At 38.6% G+C, this 18,209-nt stretch overlaps 1 protein-coding gene across 1 annotated transcript; it reads right to left on the bottom strand.

The window, feature by feature from the left end:
- Positions 1–14,784: 14,784 nt before the first annotated feature.
- On the bottom strand, positions 14,785–15,749 carry LOC113355171 (late embryogenesis abundant protein Lea5-like). Its single transcript, XM_026597961.1, has 2 exons — positions 15,543–15,749; positions 14,785–15,434 (listed from the first exon to the last, which is right to left on the bottom strand). The coding sequence occupies exons 1-2, from the start codon at positions 15,614–15,616 to the stop codon at positions 15,221–15,223; spliced, it is 288 nt and encodes a 95-aa protein (XP_026453746.1). The 5' UTR covers positions 15,617–15,749; the 3' UTR covers positions 14,785–15,220.
- Positions 15,750–18,209: the final 2,460 nt, after the last annotated feature.

Below are 18,209 nucleotides of genomic sequence, written 5' to 3'. Positions count from 1 at the left end.
ATCATGGACTTGTTGAACACTTCTTCCATTAGGATTCCCAAACTCTTGCCTAAATTTGTTGTGTACCCTAGCCCAAAAGGTTACGACATCCACCCTTACAGAGGACTGATGTCTAACTCGAGTTTCCGCGTACCAAGCTTTGGTGATTGTCAAATATTCATTTGAATCAAATGATGCCATTGTTGTATGTAGAGAGCTATTGGGTGAGTTAGATGGAGTGTATGATGATATGAGCTTAGGAGAGTATATACAAATAGTTGTGTATTGTTTTGTAGAGAAAAGTAGTGTATTTATAGGATGGTGCCCAAATTTGGTCGTTATGGCAGTCAATCAATGCAATTGTACTTGCAAAAATTTGAATTTTAAGTTCGCCGGCAAGGTTTTTGTTTCCCCAATATGCCGACTAAGTTTGACCGGAATGGTCGAAATTTTGTCACCATGACGACCTTATGATGATTTTAGGCGTCAGGAGTTCATTTTCTTCTGTATAACCGTAGGAAAGGTATTTGGTCACTAGAGTACCGGCTATCATATAGTCGGCAAGGTCATATTTTATAACCATGCCGACCTTATGATGATTTTAGGCATCAGGAGAAGGTATTTTCAGCAACACATAGTCGGCAAGTTGATAACATAATACCTTGTTGGTTGTGCAACAGCCGGCTAGGTATTAATCTGCTTACCTTGCCGACCCTGGTAACTACACCAATTCCGCTGTCAGGGCCGACAGTTGATGAGTGCCAAATATTGTATATATTTATCCCTTTTTGTTGGCATTTAACTCATCTTTTGTGCATTAATTCTACATTTTATCCCATATTCTGTATTTTCATTGTTTTCAAGAATAAATATTTTTATTAATTAATTTTGCATTTTTAGGTAATAAATAAAGTCTGGATGAATTACGGAGCAAAAAGAGCAGAAAAGTAGTGAAAAGCCGGGAGGAATTACGCAAGGAAGCCGCGAAGAATGTTGCGCACAAGACCAAAAAGCTAGGAATGGGCTCAAGAAGGAAGAATTGTTCTTAAAGAAGATATGGGCTTGGCATACCCAAGGCCCAAAACCCTTACCCAAATCCATTTCCTTTATCCATACCCATTTCCATGAGAGCCGTCATATTGGATCCATCTTGTCATCCAACGGTCACCTTATCACTGTGCATCAAATCCCGATGATTCCGCCCAACACTACAGCACCTAACCTAATCTAGCACCGTTGACTTCGTTGTGTTCCACATCCAACGGTCGCTACAAACTGCTTCTCTCTTAGCCGTCCGATCTACCTACCATCTCCATATCCAGCGGCTCAGCTCGCCAAACATCGAACCAGATGATCCCGCTTCACACCCTAGCACCGAATCCTATTATCCACCCAAACAACCCATCGCCCCAAAACTTCATCTCCTTCACCCGACAGTTGCAGAGCTCTGCAACTCCACCACCTCCCCTCTCTGCCGCTGTCACTTCCGCCACCACAAGGACACCACCACCATCACCTACATCTTCCCTAGTCGTGTCTGTATTGTTCTTAGCATTAATTTTTGATGCTACCAAGAAGACAAACATAGCTAGGGTATCACAGTGGAGAGAAGAAGGAAATTGGAGCAGCGTTCGAGTAGAGGGAGCATAAGGACGATTCAGAGCATGGGTCGAGTCTAATTGCATCAGAGGGTGAGTTAATTTCATTATTTCTCGAAACCCTAATCCTGCTAATTTGGGGATTTTCCAATTAGGGTTTGTAGAAATCTAGTTTTCCTATAAAAACTATAAATAGGAACTATGGGTGTGTTGTAAAAGTATGTTTGGATTAGCCTGCATCCAGAACTTTCAAGTTCTGTTAAAATGTTAATTTTCAGTTCACAGCTCAATTTCAGTTCATGTTCTTGATTACTATTTTTCTGTTAATGTGTTAAGTTTCAATTTCCTGCTTGTTTCCTGTTATGCTTATGTTCATGTTATGATTATGTTCAAAATTGTTTGCTCTTGTTATGCTTAGGATTATCCTGTTAAAATTGCTTGTCTCCTGTTAAGTTTGTTAAGTTTAGGATGCTCCTGTTAAGTTTGTGATACATGTTAAGTAATGGAGTGTTAGATTAAAACTTTGCTGCATAGTGTTAATTGAGTAGTGGGGAGAAACTAGTGCTCACTTGTGACAATGAGCAAGCTAGTTCTCTTCCCACTCTAAAAGAGTGCCTTAGTTTTGCTCCAAGTTAGCTTCACCATCTCCCCTGCCTTAGGCTAGTTGCCTTTGTGTCACTTTCACTTTGCTCCATTTTGTTTTGCTTTTGTTCACTGTTTTGCTGCTATTTGTTTTGTTGTCACTTCCCTTGCAGTTGTCTGCAGCTGCTGCTGCAACTCTGTTGTTGCTACATTCTTTCTTTCACTGCATTGCACTGCCGCTTTGCATTGTTTAGTTATTGCTGCTACTTCTTTTCTTGGCTTGCTGCAACTCTGTTGCATTTCTCTTATTCCACTGCCCTGCAGCTGCTGTGCAGCACTTGTGCTGCATTGCCTTCCCTTACACTTGCAGTGCTGCTGCTTTCCTTCCCTTGCAGCTGCTGCTGCTGCCTTTCTGCAGTTCCTGCTGCCACTCCACTTCCCTTGCAGCTGCCCTTCTGTTGCTGCTGTTGCTGTTGTCTGCTGCAGCACCACTGCTGCATTGCTCTCTTCCTCTGCCAAGCTGCTGCTGCTGTTGTTGCTACTGCTTCCTGCAGCCAACCAAAGGCCTAGTTCAATAGCCAAGCCCAATACATTTCATCCCAAAGGCCCAGAACCTTGACTGAATCCAAAGCCCAGTTCACAACAAAAGACACTGAGCCCAATTCATTCAAAGGGCATTCCAACCCATTAGTACTCAAAGCCCAATTTAAGCCAAAAGGCTTCATAGCCCAATAGCAACTAGAACCCAAAATAGTTAGAACACTACAAAACACACCCAGTCTCTGTGGATCGACCCGTACTTGCACGAGCTACAACCGACGACCGTGCACTTGCGGTATTACTGTAGGCCCCCGTTTTTATTGCGCTTAATTTTATACACATCTCCGGGCCCACCAAGTTTTTGACCGGGGATAATTTCTACACCCTTTTCGGGGCCTATCAAGTTTTTGGCGCCGTTGCCGGGGATTGGTGCTGTGTTTTATCTGTGTTTTTCTTTAGCTATTTTGTATTTCATTTCATAGCATTTGCATCTGCATCTGCTTCACTTCATTTGCTGTTGGACCTGCTGTTCTGAGCCTGTTTTTCCTCTGCTGGGACGCCACCAAGGAAAAGAACCAAAACCCAACTGGGTTTTTGCAACAATATCAGAGCAGCTGGGCTGTGCTAAAAAGGTAAGCCTAAACCCATTCCATTGAGAGAACCCAACCTGTGGGCTTCCAAATTTCTTTAATTGTAGGCTTGTAATAATTAACCCAATTTTTTGGGCTTTTTATTTTTCTATTTTGGGTTTGTAATAATTTATTTGTGGGCTTGTTGTTTAATTTGTGGGCTTGTATTTATTTTGTGTGGGCTTGTTTAAATTCTTTCATTGGACTTGTATTTTGGACTCTGGGTTTAAACCCAGCTGAGCTTGTAACCGATTGTGGGCTTGCTTCCACTCAAGAGTGAACCTCGAGACCAAAGTTTTAAAACAAACGTCGGGCCTTAACCAACTGGGCCAAATCAAACTTTCAAAATTAAAACTTGGATTTTCGTAGGCCGCTTCCTTCCATTCCATTAGAGGACAACAGTGGGCGTGCTCCCCATTCAAAAACCAAATTTTATTTTCTGTTAAAAAAAAAAAAAAAAAAAAAAAAAAAAAAAAACCAAAATTTTCTTTTGCTCCCATTTTAAACCAAATTTTTTTATATCCCACCAAAACCAAATTTTTCCCAAAAATCCAAACCCATCAAAAACCAAATTTTTAAAACCCATTAAAACCAAATAGTGGGCTTTGTGTCATTTCAAAATGGACCAACCTCGTGCTCTCCATGAATACATGTATCCCAATAAAATTCCATTATCATGTATTGTATTACCTCAAACCAATAACCCTTTTAAAATAAATGCAAGCATGATACAAATACTTCCTATATTTCGAGGGTTCGATTCTGAGAACCCCTATACTCATGTAAGAGAGTTTGAACAAATTTGTCGGACTATGCAACCTGATCATATGTCCGAAGACTCTCTGAAATTGCGTTTGTTTACATTTTCTTTAAAGGAAAGGGCCAAAACATGGTTTTACGGTTTGAGACCACAATCAATCACCACTTGGGAACAACTCACTAATCAATTTTTCCAAAAAATTTTTCCACATCATAGGACCATCGCTATTCGTCAAAGTATCAATTGTTTTGTCCAATTGGATGAGGAAACTGTTTTTCACTATTTTGAACGTTTTAATGATTTGTTGAGTGAATGTCCGCACCATGGAATTGAGAAGTGGAGACTTGTCGTCATCCTCTATGAGGGACTAGACTTTAAATCTCGAACCATGGTTGAGTCTATGTGTAATGGTGAGTTTATTGATAATCTGTGGATGATGCATGGAATTTTTAGCCGAGATTGCAGAGAAAACCATCAATGGGAATCCGTTAGGGAAACAGGAACAACACCAATGATATGAGTCACCCTATGAATTAGAGTTTTACTCTTGTAATAACTCCGACCTTAGGATTGAAAATTATCCTAGATTGAAAATTCCTATCATGAGAGATGATGATAGGATGGTATGTTAGAAGAACATGTCTATACTGAAAAGTTATGGAACCTGTGGGTTCAAATACATTAGGCTTCTCTGCCCCGACCTTAATGCATGATATTTCTTCTAGTATTCCATGTGATGTTTCCCCTGATGTGCCGATACACGAGAATAAATCTGTTGATGATGTTGATAATTCTGATTGTAATCTTGCCAATTTGATTGATGATTGTGAGCATGATGTGACATGTGTAGATGAGTTAGGAGATTTTGATTTGATTGATAATGATATGCCTATTCTTCTACCTAAGTCACAATTTGGTGACCTTCCACCCAACCTAGATTTGGTTTGTACCCATATTGTCAAACCGATTTTTCTGAAAATTCCTAATCTAGGATTGGAACTGTGTGCTTCCCAAGTCCTTTTGGACTATTTTGCTTCAAAATATAACACTTTTAAAGAGCCACAGTTGGAAATTGCATGTTTGCCCATCCCGAAAACAGTCCATTATGAGTTAGACCTTTTGAATCCTGAACCCTTAAAATTGTTAGATTTTGTGCTTAAAAGTAAACCTGTTGAACAATTTAGGTTTAGGGATGATTCATTCGGTTTTTCACTCTCACTCCCATTTAAGTCCAATTTTAGTGTTTTGAAACTTCCTTTGTCTCTACACTTTTTCTTTTGGGTTGATCCTCAACTCTTTAGATTGTTAGTGTATGGTGAATTTTTGTATATAATCCAGTAGATAAAATTTTAAAAACCCTTTTGTTCCTTTTGTATATATTTTGCTAATCCAATATGATCTCGGCTGAAATATGTTGGATTTTTGCCTTGAATAACGGAGTTTTAATTCTGCTTTCGCCGAAATCGGGTATTCTCTCTCCTTTTACTCTACTCAGCATGTCCCTTTCCATATGTTGCATTTTAATTCTTTCCATGTTTTGAAACATTGAGGACAATGTTTAGTTTAGGTTTGGGGGTATAGAGTAGATGCCACGATAATATGCTATAATTAAAAACGAACTCCTTCTTCTTTTTGAAAAAAGTGAAAAATTCCAAAAAAATTTAAAAAATCAAAATTCAAAAAAATTAAAAAATTAAAAATCATAAAAAATGGAGCTCATTTACCTTGAAATGTTGACTCTTGTGCAAATATGTATTTTTATTAGGAGTCTTAGTCTAGATATTTAGGCACCCTGATTCTAGCACAATTCACATAGTGATAAGAAATTTGCACGCGCACGATCTACCAATACATGTATGGCCTCGATCTTCAAGGTGTTTGATAGGAAGTTACGATTGCCAATCACTTTAGAATACTGAACGAAACTTGACTAGCTTGTTCTTTGGTTGGTTGGGATAGAAGGTGGAGGTTACATTAAGAAAGACAACCATCGAATTTAACTGGGTGCATCAAAAAGGGCTACCTCTTGCAAAGTGTCATGTAATCTTTTGTTCCCTTTTGTATATGTATCAAAAGTGTTTCCTTGTTCAAAAAAACGATGTATATATTCAGAAAAAAAAAATATCAGAAAAATCCAAAAAAATCAAGTATTTATCAATTCCATCATCTCTTGTTCCAAAAATAAAAAGAGATTTGTCAATGTAAATAAGAGTCATGTAAAGAGTTCTTTTGTGTTTCGTTGTAATAAGCAAGGAGGGTGTATGCCATTGATGTACAACGCGAGTAATTGTGAAATACCTCCAACTCATTCACAATTCTCGTAAAGTCCGGACAGCTAGCTAGATTTCGACCTCAGTTCTTAGCCTGAGAAACTATCTCTTGGTGATTAGTAGTCATAACTTCAGATCTTTCTTTACACATGTGTAGATACACTTTACACTCTTATCACATGTCTTTTTTTGTTATCAGTGCTAGGATTGTGCCTTCGATAGCTAGATTGACATCTCCATTTTGCTGTGAGCTTAAACTGTTTTGCACATGTCACGTTTGATGGAATATGAGCTTATATTTTGTCCTTAGGTTTTGTAGGCACACCTCTGGTAAACCTTCACGAGACTTCAACTCGTCCACTAGGGACACTTAGTGGTTTAAAAGGCTTAGTGCATACGCTAAATGCATTCGAGAGACCAGCGACAGTGGTATAGGTAGGATTTCCTTAGTTTGTTTTTACTTGAGGACAAGTAAAATTCAGGTTTGGGGGTATTTAATGAGTGCCAAATATTGTATATATTTATCCCTTTTTGTTGGCATTTAACTCATCTTTTGTGCATTAATTCTACATTTTATCCCATATTCTGTATTTTCATTGTTTTCAAGAATAAATATTTTTATTAATTAATTTTGCATTTTTAGGTAATAAATAAAGTCTGGATGAATTACGAAGCAAAAAGAGCAGAAAAGTAGTGAAAAGCCGGGAGGAATTACGCAAGGAAGCCGCGAAGAATGTTGCGCACAAGACCAAAAAGCTAGGAATGGGCTCAAGAAGGAAGAATTGTTCTTAAAGAAGATATGGGCTTGGCATACCCAAGGCCCAAAACCCTTACCCAAATCCATTTCCTTTATCCATACCCATTTCCATGAGAGCCGTCATATTGGATCCATCTTGTCATCCAACGGTCACCTTATCACTGTGCATCAAATCCCGATGATTCCGCCCAACACTACAGCACCTAACCTAATCTAGCACCGTTGACTTCGTTGTGTTCCACATCCAACGGTCGCTACAAACTGCTTCTCTCTTAGCCGTCCGATCTACCTACCATCTCCATATCCAGCGGCTCAGCTCGCCAAACATCGAACCAGATGATCCCGCTTCACACCCTAGCACCGAATCCTATTATCCACCCAAACAACCCATCGCCCCAAAACTTCATCTCCTTCACCCGACAGTTGCAGAGCTCTGCAACTCCACCACCTCCCCTCTCTGCCGCTGTCACTTCCGCCACCACAAGGACACCACCACCATCACCTACATCTTCCCTAGTCGTGTCTGTCTTGTTCTTAGCATTAATTTTTGATGCTACCAAGAAGACAAACATAGCTAGGGTATCACAGTGGAGAGAAGAAGGAAATTGGAGCAGCGTTCGAGTAGAGGGAGCATAAGGACGATTCAGAGCATGGGTCGAGTCTAATTGCATCAGAGGGTGAGTTAATTTCATTATTTCTCGAAACCCTAATCCTGCTAATTTGGGGATTTTCCAATTAGGGTTTGTAGAAATCTAGTTTTCCTGTAAAAACTATAAATAGGAACTATGGGTGTGTTGTAAAAGTATGTTTGGATTAGCCTGCATCCAGAACTTTCAAGCTGTTAAAATGTTAATTTTCAGTTCACAGCTCAATTTCAGTTCATGTTCTTGATTACTATTTTTCTGTTAATGTGTTAAGTTTCAATTTCCTGCTTGTTTCCTGTTATGCTTATGTTCATGTTATGATTATGTTCAAAATTGTTTGCTCTTGTTATGCTTAGGATTATCCTGTTAAAATTGCTTGTCTCCTGTTAAGTTTGTTAAGTTTAGGATGCTCCTGTTAAGTTTGTGATACATGTTAAGTAATGGAGTGTTAGATTAAAACTTTGCTGCATAGTGTTAATTGAGTAGTGGGGAGAAACTAGTGCTCACTTGTGACAATGAGCAAGCTAGTTCTCTTCCCACTCTAAAAGAGTGCCTTAGTTTTGCTCCAAGTTAGCTTCACCATCTCCCCTGCCTTAGGCTAGTTGCCTTTGTGTCACTTTCACTTTGCTCCATTTTGTTTTGCTTTTGTTCACTGTTTTGCTGCTATTTGTTTTGTTGTCACTTCCCTTGCAGTTGTCTGCAGCTGCTGCTGCAACTCTGTTGTTGCTACTTTCTTTCTTTCACTGCATTGCACTGCCGCTTTGCATTGTTTAGTTATTGCTGCTACTTCTTTTCTTGGCTTGCTGCAACTCTGTTGCATTTCTCTTATTCCACTGCCCTGCAGCTGCTGTGCAGCACTTGTGCTGCATTGCCTTCCCTTACACTTGCAGTGCTGCTGCTTTCCTTCCCTTGCAGCTGCTGCTGCTGCCTTTCTGCAGTTCCTGCTGCCACTCCACTTCCCTTGCAGCTGCCCTTCTGTTGCTGTTGTTGCTGTTGTCTGCTGCAGCACCACTGCTGCATTGCTCTCTTCCTCTGCCAAGCTGCTGCTGCTGTTGTTGCTACTGCTTCCTGCAGCCAACCAAAGGCCTAGTTCAATAGCCAAGCCCAATACATTTCATCCCAAAGGCCCAGAACCTTGACTGAATCCAAAGCCCAGTTCACAACAAAAGACACTGAGCCCAATTCATTCAAAGGGCATTCCAACCCATTAGTACTCAAAGCCCAATTTAAGCCAAAAGGCTTCATAGCCCAATAGCAACTAGAACCCAAAATAGTTAGAACACTACAAAACACACCCAGTCTCTGTGGATCGACCCGTACTTGCACGAGCTACAACCGACGACCGTGCACTTGCGGTATTACTGTAGGCCCCCGTTTTTATTGCGCTTAATTTTATACACATCTCCGGGCCCACCAAGTTTTTGGCCGGGGATAATTTCTACACCCTTTTCGGGGCCTATCAACAGTCTGACAAATCACAACCTTGCCGACCCTAGTTTAGTCGGCAGTGTAACTTTGCAAAAGCATGCCGGCGTAAGTATTGAAACTTTACATATCTAAACAAACCATTCATTCAACAACTAGAAATCTAACACTTTTTGTCCAAAATACGAGAACATGTCCCATAAACCTTAAAAAAAAAACATTTGTCTGACTGTTAACCTTAACATTTGTCTACCACAACATAAAGAAATAAACTAGAGACTGCATTCATTCACCACCACAACTACGGCCCCGTTTAGGAGCACCACCACTACTACTACATTCACCACCACGGGAACGACCCCTCTTTTTGTCAGCATTCATCTTGACTTGTGCTTCCCTCCTGGATTTTTCTTCCCTCTTTACTTCAGCATCAGCTTGCTTGAAAAATTCATATGCATCCTCATTGTCAACATTTCTAGCATAGTCAATGTGCTTACTTTGCTCTTCAATCGACAAAGGCTCTCCTCTTTCTCTCGCGCAACACATCACCCTCACAAGGTTCTTCACATGCTCCTTCTATTTTCAATTAAATAACAAACAATTAATAGAATGATTCGATAATGTAATCTTAAAACAGTAAGAGCAACTCTAAAAATACTTACAAAGAACTTAAGACTTGTTGCGGGGTCTTTCGATGCCATCTTCCTCTTACAAGCCAATTCTTCAGCAGTCATTTCCCTAATCACAGTAGGAAGAGCCCAATGATAGACACATTTTTGTGTCTACGTTGTCCTTAATTTCATGTATTCTTGGTACTCGATTTTTGTACTTATTATGGTATTTTATGTGTTTTTAGGTATTTTTGGAAATAAACATTACTGGAAAAATCGGCTCGAAAAGTCGTCTAAAGCACCGGAAGGAACATGTTATTCGGACTCTCACTTTTGGATAAGGGGCGCCCAACTGATAAGGGGTACCCAAAGGACATTTGCACCCAAGCAGCTGATCAGACACACCCCCATGGCATCTTCTATTCGCACCCCAGGACCGGATAGGGGGCACCCATCTTCTTCACGGGAAAGATATTTGGCGGGAAAAGAAATCTCAACTGTGTGAGATTCTAGTCATGATATTATGGGGATATTTGTGTCTTTAAGACATGATTATCTTCTTACCATGACAGTAAGATTTTGTACGTGTCTTGAATGGAAGGAAATCGTATACTTTTGGATATTTTCGAAAACAGGGAAGGAATTATTCACGGAATTAATTGAAGATATTCTCTTCATTATTTGGCTCAATTAAATGAGAAGATTTGGATATACCATACAACTCAGCAGACGTGTGAAAATGGAGAGGAAATATTCCCGTGAAATACTTTCATTAACTGCAAAGATCTTTTGGAGTAATTGAGATGATTGTCGACCTAAGATTGGCTTCACTGTATAAATAAGAGTGTCTTGGGTATCAGTGAGGGGATGGAGAGTTTGGGGATCGTTTAGAGCAAACCCGGTTTAATCATTATTTTCTCCCATTTCATCACTTGTAAACACTTTTGAGCAATGAAAAATTATTCTGAGTGTGTTTCCAATATGCGGATCTAGACCCCAATCCTTGGGGCTATGGAGGAAGCCGTTGTTTCGGTAAAAGTGATACATTTCTATTTTTAATTAATTATAACAACTATATTATGATTTTTGCTTTGAATTAAAACTTGATTATATGATTTTAATTAGTTAGGTGTATTTTCTCTTGATAGAATATGCTTGCTTTAGGGTTTTGATATTCTATGCTTGGATTAACATCTATTCTTTTGAAAATCTACATGTCTAGGCAATACTATTAGAATCAATTTGAATGTTAAGTTGCATAATTATTGTTTTATTAAATCACTAATATCGACCAATGGCGGAATCCTAGCCCCGGTCTCTCCATAATTTTTACAACACTTTTTAATTGAGTTTGTTATTTTTATTTATAAAAATTAAGTCAAAAAAAATCTTCCTTCACAAGTCTCAACGAACCTTTTACTACAACATCATTGAAAATAACCATCAATTTTTGGCGCCGCCGACGCGGACTTGTCTTTAGGCTAGAGTTTTTAGATTTGTTTTTTCTTTTTTAGGTTTTTATTTGTTTTATTTTATTTGTTCTTCTTTACATTTTTGGGTTTTTGTCTTTTCCTTACAGAATTTGGAATTGGAGCGAAAGAATATTTTGCCAAAGCTTTTGGTGAATACTTAAAGACTTGGAGTAAAAGGCAAAGCGAAAGGAGCGAAAGAAGAAGATTTTTTTTTATTTAATAAAAAAAAAAGAGAAAAAAAAAAGAGAGACATATTTATTTTTTAGATATTATTTTATTTTATTTTTAGACTTTTCTTTTCCTTTTGCACTTTATTTTTTTGGACTTTGGACTTGGACTTTGGACATTGTTTTTTTTTAAACCCTACGGAAGGGTAGTATTAAATATTAAATTATTTGCAGAGAAGGACGGCGATTGTGATATCGCCTCGGCCCCTCGAGTTCGTACATGACATAGGAGTCGTGGCCCGAATCGACTTCAGCGGTTCATCCCCCGTCTGGAACGGGAGGTAAGTTTGTCGAAACACTCGCGACTTCAGCGGTTCATCCCCCTTTGGAGGCTCACCTAGTTTCAGTCTAACCTTCAAGTGAGGGGGAGGCATGTGAGAATCAACTGGTTTAGTGATAACCCTCTTCGGTCTTCCAGTTTCACTTGAAGTTGAAGCTTGGGTTTGTTGAACATTAGCTTGAGTTTGTTCTCCATCTCCTTCTTCTTCTTCTTCTTCTTCTTGTTCCACTGTCTCTTCAACAATTTCATATTCGATATTCTTATCTTTATCTCCATTACCATCATCATCATCATTACCTCCTCCAACATGTGGCATGTCTTGATCACCATCATCATTGTCACCTCCTCCGGCAGTCGGAGTTTTTCAACAACATCATCATCATCACCTCTTCTACCAGATGGAATTGATTGGTCTTCATCTGGAGTTTCATTCGAATCACTTGGTTCCGATGGTGGTTGAGAATCATTTCGTACACGGATCTTGAGCGTCCCCGGCTCAACGAATTCCCCTCGATGTGTTGCAGTCATGAGTTTTTCACCAACATGCGGAGGTCTTGAAGGAGGAGTAGCAGTTTTATTCTTTCCCTTTTGCGACCTAAACAAGAACAATTTTTAAAAACTTGAATAGTCGGCAGGGTCGACAAATATAACCTTGCCGGATACACAAAAGTCGGAAGGGTCGATATCTAAACAACATGTCGGCTAAAGTAAAGTCGGCAGGGTCTTATTCCAATAACCTGTCGGCTTATAACAACTTGAACACAGTATTTTCAACATCAATAGTCGGCAGGCTCTATAATCAAAACAATGTCGGCTAACATAAAGCCGTCAGGATAGTATTTAAATACCATTCCGACTTTCAACATTCAAGGCATCAAGAGATACTAAAAAATTGAAATACAGCCGACAGGGTACAAATTTATAACCCACTGGCTAAAAAAAATACTGACGTCGGCAGGGTCCTAGGTTGAATACCTTGCCGACCCTGCAAGTAGCAGTTACAGATACTAAACATCCGGCAAGATCTTCAACCTAAGAGCTTGCCGACTAAACCTAGCTATGAAATGTCGGCAAGGTCGTCAACAAACACCTTGTCAGTTGAATAACTGCAAATTCACAATTTTGATTTTTCTGACCTAATTTGGCATGCAAACATGAAATTGAAGTACTGGAGTGAGTTTTTTAAGTAGGCCATTACTTTCTTATTCGCACCATTTCGTCGGTTTTAGCGGCGTTTATTTCTTCTTCTTCGACGATTTTTTCTTCACTTTCCTTTGAACTAAATTTGCAAATCCAGGGTTATATTCATTGGGTTTTCGATTAGCTTCTTTCATACGAGTAGCCTTCCGCCGTGATGGTTCCATGTTTGAAGATTAATCGGAATTTTCGAATCGACAATTACAACAGATTAATCGACGAGTTTCGGTGGTGGGGATGGAGGAGAGCCGGTAAGGTGTTTGAGGAGGAGAAGAAGAAGAGTAGAAGATGAAATGAAAAAATAAAACTGATTTAGGATAATAAGAATTATAAAGAGTAAGGGTAGTATTCTAACTTCACCCATTAGGACTCCCCCTTAGCCCTTAAAAAGAGTCCACCTAAAATTTGGTATACCCCAATTAATAATCTGGGTATATTATTGGAAATTACTATCACTAAGAAGGAAACTGGTAATAATATTTAATCTAAAGATTCCAAACACCAACATCTCTGACTGCCGCCGTGCCGCGTGCACCTTGATTGATCCACATTAGAATATCCTCCCATTATACACTTTTCACCCACATATCCAAATACATTTTGCAGCCACTTATTCAATGCGCAATACACTTGGTCTAAACTGTCCTATCAAATGTCGACAATTTTTATCAAATAAAATGAAAAAAAATACATACCTAAATAAATAAATTTAATCAAAAAAATAACACCAAGCCTACTGCAAGGATTCGTTATTGTCATGAAATTTAGTAACCCATAAGAATCACAGATAGAACGGGGCATCAAAACACTCCAATACAATGAATCTACGAATCAATGCCAAGCAGAACGAAATATTCATTGTGGTGGGAGCATGACAGGAAGCAAACAATGAAAAATTGTCCAACCCATCAAGTGGGGGAACAACCTCCCCTTGCATAGACGACCCTGAGCCCAAGCATCCATGTGCAACTGGCCTTGCACCGTACTTAATGAAGTGTTCTCCCCAATAATGAACGAGAACTGAGAGGTTATATACCAGAATCCTAATATCGACCCAAATATAACTATTAGTATTTGTCATAGTCAATTAGCAAACAATCATTGTCAACTAACTGCATTACACTGCACTACTACCTCTTGATTTTTCTATGCATTGTTTGTTTATATGATCCAAGGACGACAAAATATCTGCTTATATTATATGGAAGAGACAAGATCAAACCATTGTGTCATGAGAAGAAGAAGAAGAGCGGTGGAGAATCCCTACAGAGTTGAAAAGACAAACACTATAATGTACTGCTATGATTACGCACCATTTGGGGCCAACTAAAAGTTCAATGATTCAGACATTCCCATGTATATCCAAACAATATGATAAGACTAAAACTAGAATCCTAACTTTTCAAATAATTGTTTTGCTTATGCAAGGAATTTGGAGGTGGCACATTGCAAAAACTCAACGCCCCACCAATATATCAGAGACGATGACCCCAAGTTTGGAGGTCTGAAATGAATCAAATGACCTTTCCATTGGAAGCATATACTCCTAGGTCTTGACTCTTAATTCCTCCCCTCACCCACATTACTATGCCACTCTTGCCAACTTGATGGAGTAACCCTACGTGTTTTCTAAGTATCTATTCTTTTTTAGTTTTTGATGGGTGAATAATATGGTGCTGACGAGTTTCAAACTCAGATCACTGCTATCATCACCTAGTGATTGTACCACAACTGAGTATCAATTGTTTCACATAAAAAAAAATATTTGCTGGAAACTGGGGGATGGTATTTAATTTCATGCAAAATAGTGGTGGAAAAAATTATAATACCACAAGCAAAGGCACATATCTTTGAACATGATTATGAGGATGCTACAAGCAGAGAAAGATGAAGTCCTGATATCATTATAGTGGACTGGAGACGTATAACAGGCACATACAAAACTGTAGAGACGGACCATGATCGACGTAACAATTTTAATTTCTGAGTAACACAACAATTCACATATCAAGATAGTAACAACCACGTGTAAATAACTGCGTAGAGACGATGTATAGAGAGTAGTACAGGGACTCCCAAAACCAACGAAGTGGAAAATCAGAATTTAGTAGGCCTTTCCTAGAAACTGCAAGTTCCGGCCAACAAAATTCATCATGCTTGGTGAAAACATAAAAAATATCAAACTTGTGCCATGATGGTTGATCTTATGAGATAGAAACCAATTCTTCTCCTTTTCTTTTTTTTTCTTTCTAGTGATGGTTGATCTTCTGGTTCATGAGTGTCTCTCTAAGTGCAGCAACATCAATATCATCAGCATGGTTTTCTGGTCTGTAATAACCAGTAACTGGATCAGGAACCCATGAAGATTCTTCCGTCCCTGCTGTTGATGGTTTTTTCACTTTTACTTGTCTTACAACACTTGATCCAGCGGCTTGTGATGCTACTGTTGTAATACCTCGAGATCTACAAAAACATCATCTATATATGTCAATAACAAAACTATAAAAATGAAGAACAAATCAGAAAAATTTGTATGATAATATTCCATAACGGGGTGAATTGTGTGTGTACCTGTTGATAGATAGAGAGATGCCATCAATGAGAGCAGTGAGAACAATTTTGGTGTTTGATAACGAACCAGCCATTGTTATTTGCAAGAGAAATTTGATTGATTAGAAAGAAAGAAAGTTTTGATCTTTTCTAGTGTATGTATTCAACTTTCTTTCTTTCTTTCTTGTTGAAGATTCTGATGAGAAGAAAAGAATGGTGGTGAGTGGGTATATATATATATATATATAGAAGGATAGGAGGAATATGTAAGTCAAGAAAGGTGGTGGAAGAAAAAAGAAGGTGCATGGTTACTACTTATGTGTGCGCTGTCAATGTTTATTTGGCCATTAAAGAACGCGTCTAATGAGAACGGCACTTTCCCAGTTGCTCTAGTCAATCACTGCATGCCACTCTGAATTAGTCACACTTTAAAGAGACCAAGTCACACTTTAAAGAGACCAAGTCACCAAAGGTTGCTTGTTTTTCCCTATTTGGTGTTCACTCATCAAGATTCAACTCAGATATTTTCTTCAAGGGTCCACCTGGCAGTTTTTTGTTTGCTTATCTGCCGAAACTGATACACACCCCGGGTTGAATCCTGCGGTCTGTCCCGCATTTAACAAGAATAGGTTTAGAATAGGGTTCACGCTAATGTTTCTTGTGAGACAGACGGCGGATCCTAACGCGCGGTCTGTTTATATTTTTCTGCTTATCTGCTCATATGATGTATTTTTATTTTATTTTTGTTATTGGTTGCAGGCGATGAAAAATGCTTACAAAATTACCTAAACTCTGAAAATTTATCATCTAAAACGGTTCGCCATTGCCAAAATTCGGCTTAGTGTTTTGGAAGGGGTCTCGGCACAATCACCCATGTGTAATTTACTACTAATTCAAAGAGTTTACCACCTTTAAGCTCGTTCATACGGCTGGTAAAGTTTGTAATAATATTGAGTCATGTACTTATTTAGACATCTTCGTCAAAGGGCATTGAGTGAATAAATGTGAAAAATAGTCAAAGGGCATTTCAAAAGTTAAGATGGCTCCTGCAACCAGCTATAAGCCAACAGAGGCGTCGAACTCGTTACACTTTATTCTAAATCAAAGATGACACAACACTTTCCAGTGATCAGATGGAAAACAAAAATCATTCACTCGAGGCTTTTCCTGCTGATAAATCTGGTCGTTGATTGTACCAGTAAGGTCTATGACTTTCACAGGTAACTTAAAACCTACCTGATTTTTTTTTTCTCAGATTGGTGTAGAACTACTGAATACGAAAAGCCTAATCAGCGCACTATTGGCCTACTGCACTCTTAATTACAAGTTAATTTACAAATCTAATTTAAAGAGAAAAATCCAATTATCACTAGGAAGGAAAATAATATTTTGTCTAAAGATTCCAAACACTAACATCACTGACTGCCGCGTGCACCTTGATTGATCCACAGAAGAATATTCTTCCATTAGTAAACACATTTTGCAGCCACATACCCAATTTGCAATTAACTTGGTCTAAATTGACCTCTAAAGTGTCAACAGCTTTTACACTAAATATAATAAAGAGGAATAAATACCTAAATAAATAAATTTAAGAAGATATAATAGCAAGACTGCTAATAGCGGGTTACCAAATTCAACTGTAACCTGTAATGACCACAAATAACAAACGGTCTAAGAACAACCACAGTCGACGACCAAAACCAAATATTTGGTCAAAAAACTAATCACTATCGAACGGAGTGAAGATCAAATACCAGACTAAAACCAAAAACCGAACTACATTTGGTCTTTAGTTTGATTTTGGTCGGGCGTAAGTATAGATTGCGTTAGAGGTGAGGCGAAGTTATAAATTACGTTTCAAAGGGAGCGAACATTCAAGTTACGTTCGAAATTCAGGCGCAGATTAAAGTTGCGCATGTATGGGGTGAAGGCCTAGACATCAGGCGTGAATTAAAACTACGCCCATTCTGAGCGCTCTTTATAACTACGCCCCACATCAAGCGTAAGCATATCATTAATTCTGGAAGGATCAAAGTATTTATTTTGGAAGGAGCATACAGGAAGCAAACAATGAATTAAAAGATAGAAAAGATAGGCCACCCCCATTGACAAGTTGGGGAACAACCGCCCAGATGCTCCTAAGCACGGGTATCCATGTGCAATCGGCCTTTAGTTAAGAATGCACACCATACTAAATGAAGTATGCTCCAGTAGTGAATGAGATCAGATTAGGTTGGAATAAAAGAAGAGAGATAATACGACAGAATTCTAATATCCGACATCGACCTAAATATTACTCTATTATTTGTCGTGGACAGTGTTAAAACAATCATTATCAATTAACTGCATTACATATTTCTGCACCATCTCATTGATTTTTTTATACATTGCTTGTTTATATGGTCCTAGGACAACAAAATATCTGCTTATATATAATATAAGAGACAAGATCAATCCATTGTGTCACAAGAAGAAGAGCGGTGGAGAATCCCTACAGAGTTTAAAACAAACACTATAATGTGTATAAGAAACCCATTATGATTATGCACCATTTGGGACCAACTAAAAGTCACATTCATTCGTTCAATGATTCAGACATTCGCATGTATAGCCAAACAATAATTGACCTTAAACAATATGATATGACTTAAACTATATAATCCTAACTTTTCAGATAATTGCTTT

The sequence above is a fragment of the Papaver somniferum genome, chromosome 3 (assembly GCF_003573695.1).
Source record: "Papaver somniferum cultivar HN1 chromosome 3, ASM357369v1, whole genome shotgun sequence".
NCBI classification, from domain to species: domain Eukaryota; kingdom Viridiplantae; phylum Streptophyta; class Magnoliopsida; order Ranunculales; family Papaveraceae; genus Papaver; species Papaver somniferum.
The sequence above is the reverse complement of the archived record's forward strand: the minus strand, read 5'-3'. Positions and strand labels throughout refer to the sequence as shown.

Excerpts from the sequence above, each read along its gene's own strand:
- LOC113355171 (XM_026597961.1), bottom strand. The coding sequence starts at position 15,616 with ATGGCTGGTTCGTTATCAAACACCAAAATTGTTCTCACTGCTCTCATT. Across the intron at positions 15,435-15,542 it reads ATCTCTCTATCTATCAACAG|ATCTCGAGGTATTACAACAG; the intron begins GTACACACACAA and ends ATGTTTTTGTAG.